Source organism: Schistocerca nitens, chromosome 9, assembly GCF_023898315.1.
Source record: "Schistocerca nitens isolate TAMUIC-IGC-003100 chromosome 9, iqSchNite1.1, whole genome shotgun sequence".
In the NCBI taxonomy this organism is placed as follows: domain Eukaryota; kingdom Metazoa; phylum Arthropoda; class Insecta; order Orthoptera; family Acrididae; genus Schistocerca; species Schistocerca nitens.
In genome coordinates this window covers 520061104-520074790 of record NC_064622.1, presented here as the reverse complement: position 1 = coordinate 520074790, position 13687 = coordinate 520061104, and the positions used below count along the sequence as shown (strand labels likewise).

General features: G+C 37.1%; 2 protein-coding genes across 3 annotated transcripts in view; one reads left to right on the top strand and one right to left on the bottom strand.

The window, feature by feature from the left end:
• Positions 1-7328, bottom strand: part of LOC126203975 (N-acetylglucosamine-1-phosphotransferase subunits alpha/beta-like) — a 162312-nt gene extending 154984 nt beyond the window's left edge. The window contains exons 1-2 of one of the 2 annotated variants that reach the window (XR_007540436.1): positions 7119-7328; positions 6746-6993 (exon numbers count right to left, since the gene is read on the bottom strand). Coding sequence is in view for 1 of the 2 variants with exons in the window: in XM_049938395.1 (XP_049794352.1) it covers positions 6746-6993; positions 7119-7250 (380 nt within the window). In the remaining variant the exon portion in view is untranslated. The remainder of the gene's footprint in view (positions 1-6745; positions 6994-7118) is intronic. The other variant, XM_049938395.1, reaches the window with a different exon arrangement.
• Positions 7329-7542: 214 nt separating this feature from the next.
• Positions 7543-13685, top strand: LOC126204394 (uncharacterized). Its single transcript, XM_049938764.1, has 5 exons — positions 7543-7669; positions 10261-10354; positions 12540-12691; positions 12795-12941; positions 13062-13685. Exons 2-5 carry the CDS (start codon positions 10348-10350, stop codon positions 13683-13685), a joined length of 930 nt encoding a protein of 309 aa, XP_049794721.1. The 5' UTR covers positions 7543-7669; positions 10261-10347.
• The last annotated feature ends 2 nt before the right edge of the window (positions 13686-13687 follow it).

Genomic DNA, 13687 nt, shown 5'->3' with positions numbered 1-13687 from the left:
CATCGCTGCTTAGCCATTTTGCACTTCCTGTCGATCTCATTTTTGAGACGTTTGTATTCCTTTTTGCCTGCTTCATTTACTGCATTTTTATATTTTCTCCTTTCATCAATTAAATTCAATATTTCTTGTGTTACCCAAGGATTACTACTAACCCTCGTCTTTTTTCCTACTTGATCCTCTGCTGGCTTCACTACTTCACCCCTCAAAGCTACCCATTCTTCTACTGTATTTCTTTCCCCCATTCTTGTCAATTGTTCCCTTATGCTCTGCCTGAAACTCTCTACAACCTCTGATTTAGTCAGTTTATCCAGGTACCATCTCCTTAAATTCCCACCTTTTTGCAGATTCTTCAGTTTTAATCTACAGTTCATAACCAATAGATTGTGGTCAGAGTTCACATCTGGCCCTGGAAATGTCTTACAATTTAAAATCTGGTTCCTAAATATCTGTCTTACCATTATATAATCTATCTGATACCTTTTAGTATCTCTACGGTTCTTCCATGTATACAGTCTTCTTTTATGATTCTTGAACCAAGTGCTAGCTATGATTAAGTTGTGCTTTGTGCAAAATTCTACCAGGCGGCTTCCTCTTTTGTTTCTTACACCCAATCCATATTCACCTACTATGTTTCCTTGTCTCCCTTTTCCTACTGACGAATTCCAGTCACCCATGACTATTAAATTTTCATCTCCTTTCACTATCTGAATAATTTCTATTATTTCATCATACATTTCTTCAATTTCTTCGTCATCTGCAGAGCTAGTTGGCATATAACCTTGTCCTACTGTGGTAGGCATGGGCTTCGTATCTATCTTGGCCACAATAATGCGTTCACTATGCTGTTTGTAGTAGCTAACCCGCATTCCTATTTTCCTATTCATTATTAAACCTACTCCTGCATTACCCCTATTTGATTTTGTGTTTATAATCCTTTAGTCACCTGACCAGAAGTCTTGTTTCTCCTGCCACCACACTTCACTAATTCCCACTACATCTAACTTTAATCTATCCATTTCCCTTTTTAAATTTTCTAACCTACCTGCCCGATTATGGGATCTGACATTCCAAGCTCCGATCCGTAGAACACCAGTTTTCTTTCTGCTGATAACGACATCCTCTTGAGTAGTCCCTGCCCGGAGATTCGAAAGGGGGACTATTTTACCTCCAGAATATTTTACCCACGACGACACCACCATCATCTAACCATACAGTAAAGCTGCATGCCCTTGGGAAAAATTACGACTATAGTTTCCCCTCGGTTTCAGCTGTTCACAGTACCAGCACAGCAAGGCCCTTTTGGTTAGTGTTACAAGGCCAGATCAGCTAATCATGCAGACTGTTGCCCTTGCAACTACTGAAAAGGCTGCTGCCCCTCTTCAGGAACCACATGTTTGTCTGGCCTCTCAACAGATACCCCTCCATTGTGGTTGCAGCTACGGTACAGCTATCTGTATTGCTGAGGCATGCAAGCCTCCCCACCAACGGCAAGGTCCATGGTTCATGGGCAGGGGGGGGGGGGGGGGGGGGATAATATTGATACGTGAAGTAAATGCCATTAAAGACGTTAGAAAGAGGAAAGCAACGGGCTGTGATAAAATACCAGCCGAAGAGCAATATCCAGACTAATAAAGCTCATCAGTATAATACATCATCAGGGTACTGGCCTGAACATCCACTCGAAAGTATTTTACTCCCTTTACCCTAAGAAATAAAACACCAAAGAATGCAAATATTACAAGACAATTTCGTATGCCATATCACAGAGGTCATGTGTAATCTTTAATTCAGAAGATTAGAATGAAGAACTGAGGAAAGCAATGAGAAGGATCAGTTAGGATTCAGGAAAGGAAATGGAGAACAAGATGCTACCGAATGAAGATGACAGGACACAGAATGCTACAAGTTAATGGGGATGTGAACAATCCAGAATGTTTTGGTGACAGCTTGGTGGACTGGAATATCTTGCTGAAGGTACTGAATGCTTTGTGTACACAAGAAGGACAGGAGATGGAAGATGAGGAAACAGGTAAGGCAATCTTTGGAAGAGAATTTAGACAAGTATGTCGTTTGTCACAATTCTTGTCAATATTTATGCTCAAAAACAAGCATACCAAGTAATAGAAAAAGCAAAATATGTAACAGTAGGAAGATAAAGAATAAAGAGAATTAACTATGCAGATTATCAAGCAGTGTTGGCTTAATCAGATAAAAAACTACAATTTATGATGAAGATCATAAAAGTGGGGAAGAGAGTATGGAGTGACAATAAATGTAGGAAAGTCAAAAGTGATGAGAATCAACACACACGAGAGCTCTGGAAAAATATACTTGAAAGAAAAGACCTCAGAAGATGTAATACCTTTGGGTATTTAGGGAGTTTGATGACAGGAAATGCAAGCTGTATGGATAAGACACCTTCAGAAAACATGAAAGGTTTGTGGATGGCAAAAATGTCAAGTTTTAGATCTGGAATGTGGTACTGGATAGCAATGAATCAAGGACAACCAAAATTAAAGAGGATCAGTATTTGAATAGTTCTGAAATCGGGTTGTGGAGGAGGCCCTACTGAACTTCAGCCTAATACTGGACAAGAATCACGATGCACAGTTTCTCTCTGTGGCACAGAAATATGTACCACCAGGAAGGCGGAAGCTGATGAGATGAATCTTAGCTCCAGTGAATGAGATGAAGAACGGAAGCAAATGGAGATATATGGCACGACGAATGAACAGATCCCAAATATATTGAGGAGAAGCGAATTAGATGTGTTGGATATGATGCAAGAATAAAGGAGAGCACTATGCCCAAAGTGGTACAAAGACCACCACAAAATACACATACATTCGGCACACTGAGCTCTAAAAATATCAAAGTTACAAGTAATGTTTACACTAACTGAGCTGCACATTGCAAATTAAATAGTACAGAAATACTAGAATACGCACATCACAGTAATAACAAATTGCACCTGCCTGCTTTGACCCATGATGTCAACAATACGGCAGAAACAGCTGCTTTTAGCATATACAAAATGATGACAATGATGTCACTACATACACATGCCAACAAACATAAACAACAATAAAAATGACACAATAACATCTCACTCCAGAAGTAAAATGAAGATGACAGGACAACCGGGTAAAATTGGGTGTTTACGGCGGGGTCAGGCTAAATATATGTGTACAACAATTAAAAAAACACCGCACCATCACACTTCAAATAAGTTTAAAAAACTTGAAATTACAAAATTCTCCACCACACCACAGCAACAAAACCACAGTAACCTGATATTTTTCGTGAACTATACAGCTAAACCACATGCATCAACACCAAAAACCCAACACCTCAACCCCCATAGCCCCGAAAATTGAAATCTGACATTTCCTGTGACCTATACAGCTCAACCAGCAGTTATGTACATCCAAAAGACCAGCACCTACAACTCTGAAAAGTGGAATGAAAACCCCAACATCTCAAAAACCCGAATACCCTATACTCACTACATCAATTAAAAGACAACTAGGCCTTATAAACATACAACACACAAATCACGATTACTATGGAAAAAACCAAAACTATTTCCCCTCGCACACACACACACACGGGGCGCGCACGCCGACAATGCCACATATACATATATACATGTCCCTGGTCCGAGCTGAAGGAACTTCCGTCAACCCCACGTTGTTGCCACAAACTTGACACCTAACATATTCAGCAAAATGTCCGAACATTACGGAAACTGTTTGTCAGAAATTGTATCATTGATCTCAAAACGTAATGACACACTTGTCTTCACTGTCATATTCATATATAACAAAAAAGCAACAAAAAAATTAGACTTCTTTCCGCACAACAAACACCAAACTAATCAGACCCAACAAAAACTCCAAATACATAAACAAAATAACCGTAGTGACTAGCTGAAAACACTTCCACAATCTACCGTACGTTACCGCACCAACAACCTAAACTCAAAACCACGTAAGCACGGTGACAAAGCTCAAATGAACTCAATACCACAAAAATTCTGGCGGGTGGAATCGGGCGATACCGTTGACACTAAATGATACATGTCCTTGACTGGTTATAGAGATTGGAAGCATACCAGCTTCGAAGTTATACACTGGAGTTATCATCTACTTTTTCTGGTATGACATACCTACAACTTTGGCTACAAACTGGCAAAATTTTGCCTACAACTGAGCCTAACACAATATGTATTTGAAACAGATTTTCTGCTACGTGAAATGTAGCGGGAAACCTTAACTGAAAAATATTCTTGCATTCCAATACCATACAAGCTTATTTCAAGGTGGATATTGAGTTTAGGTTTAGTTGAAAATTCAAGATTGAAAAATCAACCTGTTACACAGCTTATTTCAAGGTGGATATTGAGTTTAGGTTCAGTTGAAAATTCAAGATTGAAAAATCAACCTGTTACTCAGTTTACATCAAGCTGTAAAAATTTAGCTTGAATTAAAATAATTTTCCCAAGCTTTAAATAAACTGTAATTTCCCTGGAAGGCTGTACAGCAGATGCGCACGTAGCATAGCTTCCATAGATGTCCACGGGAAGCGCCACAAGCGTTTATAAGCCTTGCACTGACTCTGCTAGGTTTACGGCCATTTTACTTTTGTGACGCACGTTAATGATTGTTGACTGTTGTGAAGTTTGTTTTATACTGGAAAATAGTTCGGAAAGTGTGTGGCGTTCCCTGCCTTACTGCTACACTGGGTCTGAAGAAGATATATAGTGTATTACAGGTACGTTGGTGCATTTTTCTCTAGTGGTACGTTAATATTACAAATGTTAAATATTATTACGTAACGTAAAGAAATATCATATTCTTTATCGTAGAAAAATTGAGCCTGGATGAAAGCGAAATGGATTACCAGCTAAGAATACATATTACAAGTTGTTCAGCACCAATAAATTAAAACTTAATGTTATTTTACCTTTTTAAAATCTCGCCTTTTTATATATATCGCCCTATTACATTTGTTTACTTGTAAGTACTCTCGTGTGTCACACCATGAATGAATAATCGTGAAGTGTGAAAAGTGTCTTTGCGAATACAAATAGTAATGACATGGTGAACGGGAAAAAGTGCTCAAGAACCAGTCACTACATAGGCGTCAGCCTTTTTTATTTACGTAGCTTTGACTGCTCTTCATCTGCTCTTAATTTTGTTGTTCCCTAGGTGAAATAATACTGCAAGGCCTACAGATACTTTTTAATTTTATTGTTATTTGTAATGTGGCTGAAATGTAAAAAAAGGCAATATTAAAATATGACAAGGAGAACATTTTTTGTTCTTTTACATTTCAGTTCCACTGAACTGGTAATTTCTTAAATTCATTTCGATTTCATCTTTTATTTCATTTTGATTCAGTTTTACTCACCAAAAAATAATTGTGGATAGAATAAAATGTCTACATTTTTCTAAACCGTAGTTTCCTTATAAGCTTACAGTGTGAGGTGTATATGATTTCAAGTAATTGTTTCTTTATAATTCAGTTTAAATGGCCCTGAAACTGTTAGAAATAGTGATGTGTGGCTTCTTCATGAAGTCGCCGCAAAATTACCCAAATATCATCTTTACTTTAAAAATTTCAAACAAAAAGTTATTTCAAATTACTTTAAAAACTCTTTGGAATGAAGTCACCAGAAGCAGCTGCTTACTCAGTGACGTTTATACTAGTTAATGATTTTTACTGCATCAGTGAGTTTGAAGTTATTTTGCTAATCTGGGGCATAAATTATATTTAGGTTGATCAGTTTAAACTTTTTACATTTTTTATGTTTAGGTATGGCTAACATTTTCTTTTACCTTTTACAGGATCATTATACCGGCAGAAGTCAGCGATAATTGATCGTGCTCTGGTCTGTGTGCTGGGGCCGGAGGGGCTTCAGAATGATTAAATTTTAAAATAAAACAATTTTAAACACTTTGAAAATAAAAAAAATTAAACATACATGTCTTGATAATTTTTTTTCACACCATTTCCATTCTGGTATTTATTTAATTAATTAGGTTCAATAAATTCAGATTAATAATTATGTAGCTTAAAACAAGCTGTAAATACCAGGCTGTATTCCACATGGGTAGATACAGCTGGAGCCAAACTTGATAAGTCAAGCTTGAAATATAGCTTGAACTCTGCCAACTTTGATGTTTGTTTCAAGCTTGAATCCAACTAACAGGCCTGAATATTCCAGCTTTGATCAAGCTTATATACTTGAACTTTACATCTGGAAACAAGTTTGAAACCGGCTTACTGTGCTATCTGGGATAAAGCATATTTTACAAGAACAATGGAACACAAATTATGTTGGTAAAGTCAAACATTCAAAGAGAGTAAAGCGAAAAAATTCAGTTTCATCAAAATTCTTTACAACACTGCAAATGTATTTCTGAGTCTAGACTGTGAGGTCCATTTATCACCACTGTAAGAAAAAAATATTACATATTTGTAGATGGCATTCCATTCAGTAAAGCAGCGAGATCGTAGTACAGTAACCGCACTAATATTAAAATTCAGATTCAATTACAAAACAATAACCTGCAGTATTTGTAAACTGAACGGTGTTGATCATTAACCACGAATGAGGGCTCATACCTTGAAAATGACTGTCATTTATGAAACAGGTGATAAGATCTCCAGAACAAGGGATGATAACTTTGAAGTCATGTATCATTAAGAAATGGAAAATACCCTGGTTAATAAGCCATACCTTGCTGTGACGATGTGTGACGGCAAACAGACTGCGTAAGGGCACTCTGCCGGCTTCTCCTCTCGCAGCTTCTCTTCATACTCATGAAGTTGCCCTTGCAGTAAAGGGTCCGAACCGTTAACCCATGTGTAAACAACATCAATAGGTACATGCTGGCAAAGCTTATCTTGTAGTGGTTTTTTGATGACATTGTCACTAAATGGACTGAACGCAGCTTCGTATTTTTCCTTGCTCCAACGTAACCACACCTGCACACAAATGAACGCTTCAAAGAGAAAAAAATTGTCGAATCGTAATTACACTGAACAAAATCGAAATATTATCTGCACTTCTTATAAATCGTTGTACAACCGGGTATGATTGTTTTACTAACCTCACCAAATTGTATTACAGTGGTTAACAATGAGAAAATGATTAAAGTAATCAATAAAATAGAATATTTCTGCGAAAGAAAGTCATAGCTACGTCTCTGTAATATCTTCTTGGTGTTAGCAACAAAATTCATATCCGTCAATCACTATATCGCAGAAACCCCATCGCAGACGCACACTCCCCAGCCGCGCAAGCGCCACAGTTATTTGATACACGCTTGCCTACCGTGCTGACATCTTTCGGTATCGCCAGACACCGCAGGGAAGCCTAACAGACACATCATTGTGGTCCAAAACCACTCGGAAGTGACGTCAAAATGACGTATACGCAAACTCGCTGCACACTTGTCGACTGATCGAGATCTGTGGTCGAATCGAGTTAGCGGGAAAAGCGTCTGCTTTGTTCTGCACTGTCATACTGACCGTGTATCTTGAGTGGTTGTGTTTTCGCTATCGAGCAAAATGTGACAGGTGTATGAAAACATCTTTCGTGACGCTCTGAAAGATTTCGGAGGATGGCCTGATTTCAGGCTGTTGTAATTCGTTGGAGGAGGTAATAATAATTTTATGTTAGAATTGGCTGGCAAAAATATGCGCCTTAGAAAATAACTTTTTTTCTGCTGCGTTAAGATTTCACTTTAATAAATTTTATATGTCGCTTTCCGCGATCTGATTCCAATTTTTAAGTGAGTTTATGTATTATGCAATTTTTTCTTTGTTTTCGTTGTGAGGTGCTGCATTGTTACATTACCTTTACTGTAACATATACACGTGGAATATTGTAATTAATGATCGGTGTTTAGGAAGTTAATGGCAACTTTGTTTCAAAATTCGCCGTTTGTGAGTTCGTCATCTGTGTATTACAGTAAGAGAAACTGAACATTGCAGCAGCTCAAGCGCAAACGTCGCCTCGAGTAAATGGCATAATTTAGAAGACACACACATGAAAATGGGACTCAGGGCCTGGGATCAATCATGCAAAAGGAAAATAAAAAGCAGTATATTTGCAGCTAATGTCATTGCCAGAGCGTGGGCTCTGTATTCCACATAAATGTATCCTGCATTTTCCCAGGAATTTTACGTAGTTCTTTCTAATTGCACTATCAGCTCCAGTGCATAATTGCACAAATCCATTACTGCTGTTTTCTTTGTGCTGGCACTGAGCTGAATTTCATTGAGGTACTGAATTCAGAGATTAGCTAGAAAACTGTCTATGCAGGGATATGGAGCTCTGTAATTCAAGTGACTGTAAGATCCTTAGTTTCCCACCAAAGTTTCAACAAGGTCAGTGACATAAACTATGAAACAACTTTTTTCATCAATAGCACTGTAATGAATGCCACTTTATGCAAATGTTGCAACATGACCACGTTTGGCCTCCCTACTGAATTCTGAGCAAAGGTGTATTGTTGATGGATGCTGAGTGAGAGCTTTTTGTTCAGGATACCATTCTCAGTAATAACTGTCCGCTTAATTAATACACGTTACGATGTTTCAATTATTACCACTGCTTAGGTGGCTGCTGAAGTATGTGTGGATAATGTTGGAACTCTATTGGGATTCCTGGATTATATTGGTAGACAAAGTCTGTCAGGATCTAAAATTTTCTCAGCACCACACTGAAATTTTGATGATAATGTAAGCTGTTTTAGTCTTTAGAAATACTCGTTGGTGAATATGGGTCCTCATAGGGTATAGAACGTTATGACACTTTGAAGCCCTCAAAGTTAAACTTCTCTTACAGGTGTTCTTTCACATCTACACTCTTCTTATTGCCCTGCTAGATTTTATTTTAATTTCTTCTATTGGTCTGGCTTTTACTGGAGATAATGATGATGGGAGTGAGTTATTAAGTAATTTATTTATTTTTCTTAGTTTTTCGTCTCACAACATAGGACTTGGGATGAGGCAAAATGTCTTCTGGAGATATTATCTCAGTTGTTCTACTGGATAGTGTTGACTTCTCGAGGAGGAGAAATGTTGAGGTCTGCATCTATAACCTTGTCAGGAATACCAATAGTAGAAATAGATGGCAAATTATTTTTAAGTTTGGAGTGTATCAGTCAAATAAGCCTTAAAAGTGCTGTATTATTTCTGTTGGTGATAAGAAGGAATTCTGGCTAACCAGCCCTGATGGTGATTGATTTTGCTCTATTTGTCATTAGATAATTTCCTGTATCATACAATAACTTAAGACTTCAAGACAAGAAGTCATAGATTATGGCTTGTATGATGGGGCAGAGTATGCGAAATTATGCTGTTTTTTTCATATGATGATTATGCAGAATCATAAGTTGTGGTCCTTGAGGGGAGTGTCTCATGTACGTAATGGAAGTTTCATGAATTCTGTGAGCAATTCGTCGTATCGTGCTCTCTTTCCCAGGCCTTTGTCACAGATTTCAATCCCTTTGCAAATTAATGTGCCAAGATGCTTGCAGATTTTGTGATTAAGCTTAATGGATGTTGTATTGAAGTAATGTAGTCAGAGGTCTTTCTTCCACTTTTGTTAAGAGTTTGACAGCCGAAAACTGATATTTTTCAGTTGTAGGAGAGAAATCATTTTGTAATTTTTACAAAAACTTTTTCATGGATGTATTAACCAGTTTCAACTTTCATCAGTTGTACTGGATAGTTTTGATTGGTGATTGTCTTATTCTTAGTATATACAACCTGGAATTCATAGTATGCATAATTATTATGCTTAATAAAGCTTTTGTTGACATAAGGCAAGGCGTGCTTGAAATGAGGTTAACTGAAGTACTGATCAGTTAACCCCAAAACTAGGTCATTAAACTTCATGTGCACTTGGAAAATATTTTTCATCATCATAATCACAACTGAAAGAACATTTTATGATTACAATTTTAACTGAAGTCAACAGTAACATAATTTGTGGTCAGTGAATAACAATGGAATAAAAGCAAAAGAGCAAACAAATGAACTCCCAATTTTGTTAACTCATCCATGATTAATAACATAACACTCGCCTACTTTAGCTGTCAAAAACATCAGATGTGATGAAAGGCTGTGTACATTAAATAACTGGATTTTGTAAAGCCTAAAATTTCCCTCTTCATTCATGTTTCCCAGTTAACCTTAAGTGTAGTTACCCTCAGTTTATGCTACTGGTCACTTTATTCTCAGGTGGAAACACTTCTCGATCATCTGAAAACTGTGGGGTTTTCATACTGCGTGAGAAGTAGTTGTTTTAAAGAGCCTTCTTCAGATGTTATGAAAAGTAAGTGAACTGCTGCATTAATTACTTTCTGTGGTTTACCATTTTAGTTCATTTATGTATACTTGAAGGAAGAACTTAGTTTGCTGGAATTAGGGATAGTATATATAGGCTACTTTAAATGGACATTTCTTTCTAAGCTGCACTAACAATTGATGGAATTGACTGTTTTTGTTGTTGTTAATAGTTGTTGTGATATGCAAGGCAGAATTGTATTAATTATTTTCGTCTGTGTTGACTTGTTTGTCATTTATCCATTTTCACAGCCATACACTCAGTAATTTTTACACACTTGCATTTGATAATAGGCTGATTAAAATTATTAGTTGGTTGATAATTCCTGTCGGAGCTGGTTTCCTCCAGAGTGCTGAATGCGTCAGGTCCAAACTATCTCTGTTCGCCATTTCCTGACTGCCACAACAGCTGATCAATCCACTTCCATTTTCTTGTCTGACTTCCTTTCTTGATGTGTTTGAACGCCATGCAATCATTTGCTGCCTTCAACAAGATTGGCCTTAAACAACATTTTCAGACAGTAGGCATAACTATGTATCCTTACAATATCTTTATGGTGCTAGAGCTAGCTTTCACATCGTAACATAATGTGAAAGGCTGATCTGGTTGAAGGTAGCACATGATCGTTGGGACCAAATAATCTTACATTAGTGTAATGTAGAGTGGTGGCATAGTGCAACGGATAAGAAACATTCCTGTTCCATATAAAGTTGTGGATTTGAGTCTTGACAGATTCTTTCATATTTTTTATACCAAAATATTATCAAAATTACTTCATTATTTTTATTTAGTTAATAGGTTTGGATGCAGTTTTATTTCTAACACTCTGCTGTGTCATTTTCGACATTGTATTTACTTTTTAATTCCTTATATTTCTTCTTCATATCATTATTTCATTTGAAATCAGCTTGTCACCTATAACCTGTAACTGAACACAAACCAGGACTGCTCATTAGTTGGTAATTTGGCAGTCCATGCAGCTTGTGTGAGGACAGTTTCAGGTGCCATAATTAATGAAAGGAAGAAATTAGTTTGCTTTTAGCACTGAAATACAATTCCCCCCCCCCCCCCCCTTGAGTTTGCTTATAGAGAATAGCTTCAGCTAGTTTTCTGCCACATGCTTAGTGTTGGATGTTTCACCATCAAGCCAGGCCAGGCAACAGCATTAGGTGTGAGGCTCTGCTGCGACTGCCCGTGGTCAGTGTATTAATTGTTGTGAACAAAGTACGATTAACAGTTCTTCTGTAGAATGCTGACAGCCATTTTCTAGGATATATTGCACATCATGTTATGGTTAGGTTATCAAATGAGTTTAAATTCTGGGCTATAAAATGTCGTATCTGCCACAGTTATGCCATTGGTCACTCCAAAACCAGTTGTCAGCAGAGCATGTCATATTCATGTTATTTCATAATGGCCACTTCCAAAACTGCCCAGAGTTACATGTATACGTCTCCCATCCTTCGTAATCCCAACCTGTGCTCTGCCTCTACTGAGCTAAACCTACTTTTTTTAACATGAAAATTAAATTGAACAGCACTTGCTGAGTGACCTGCTCTGTTTGTTGCCTATAATACAGCAGCAGCCAGTGTGCCAACACTTTAGCAACAAGTGACAGATGCCAACTAACAAATAGTTTTAATGAATCTATACTGCTGTGTTCATGTTGAAATGGTTTCTATGGTTTTCGATAATTGTGGTGTTGATATGTAAAACAGTAGTCAGCTCATTGAACATATTGACAGGCATGTTTAGCTTTATTGTCTTCCTAGTTAAGTTTATTTTTTGTAATTCCACATTTATAGTAATTACATTTTTCTAAATAAGTGTTCTTCACATCTCCTTTGTTTACAAAGAATATTAATTCCACATTTATTGGAACCACAATAAAGCACTTCAGTTGCCCGAAATCAGTATGGTATCCTCATTGCACATGGCAGACAGTTCCATTTCTTTGCTAGATACAATAGGTGTGACATCCTGTAAAATTTTGCTCCAGTACTATGTAAAGTAGATAGACAATCTGCTTCCATCAGTTCAGAACTTTGACAATACCTGTCAAATGAATGAAATGTTTTCTCACATTGTATTTAGTTAATTAACAATAACATATGTGAATTATTTAACAATAACAATGTTTTTTTGTCTGTGAGAAATATATTAACTGGTCCAGGTAAAACAAAGCATTTCTTCAAGCAAATGCAGGGACATGTCCCTATCCCCTTTTTTGGTTGTGCATTTGCAGTGGAGAGTGTGTGGTCGAGGCACTGTGTTTTGGGGCCAAAATACTATAAAAGTAAAGAGTCTAGTGTACCTGAGCACTTGGTAATATCATGCTGTGTTAAGATATACTTACTTTCCATAAAACAAGTTCGTTACAGGGAAAGTTTATTAAATAAATTTTATAGTAGTTCTTTACCCTCTTTAGGAAGACCATGTGACTCCTCGTAAGAGATTGAGGATCATGGATACTAGAAAATCCAACTGCCCAGCAACTTTAAATATGAAGTGTATAAGGGTATATCCTGATTACAGTATGCACTCAGCAACTGAACACAGGGATACCAAGGCAAAAGTAAGTATCCAGTTTGGTTTCTGCTTGGAGAAAATTTTACATGATCAGTTGACGGTATACTTTAAAATCTATTGTTTTTAATGCTCTTAATTAAATAATTGATACATTTTTGTCTTACAGGTTCTTGCAAGCCTACAGAAAGATTTGGCATTGCCATGCCCGCCTAAGAGCTATCTACGTTATTATTTGACTGCTTCCCCAGCAAGTGCACACACACATGCTACTGAAAGTGTTGAAGCAAGTGGGTACATACATCCTTCACTTGTAAAGGAAATCAAAAACTTAGTACTCAGTGGCATGACATCTCTCAAAGTCATTAAGTTGGCTCTAGACAGATTTGTTGAAATCAATTTCACTGGGACACACATACCAGGTCAAATGAATACTACCTTTTACCCCATAGAGAAAACTATTTACAGTCACATTTATCGGACCCTTTATGGTACAAATAAAGTATTGTTTGACGAGACTAGACTGCAGAATCAGGTTGATGAGTCGCACAAAGACTCGAGCAATCACATGATTTATTATAGACATTGTACGGGAGCCAATGGAGAAGTGAAACCATTACTTTTTTGCTATCAGAGCAGTTGGCAGAGAGATCTTTTGAAGAAGTATGGGGGTAGTTGTTTGTTAGATGCAACATACAAAACAACAACATATGATATTCCTTTATTTTTTATAGCTGTGAAGAGTAATGTGGGCTATTTGGTTGTCGGTTTTTTTTTTTTTCATTCAGATTGAAA

What these genes read in the sequence shown, in the direction of transcription:
- LOC126204394 (XM_049938764.1), top strand. An exon ending in CTAGTGTACCTGAGCACTTG is followed by an intron (nt 12,692 to 12,794) that starts GTAATATCATGC and finishes TACCCTCTTTAG; the next exon opens with GAAGACCATGTGACTCCTCG. An exon ending in ACAGGGATACCAAGGCAAAA is followed by an intron (nt 12,942 to 13,061) that starts GTAAGTATCCAG and finishes TTTGTCTTACAG; the next exon opens with GTTCTTGCAAGCCTACAGAA.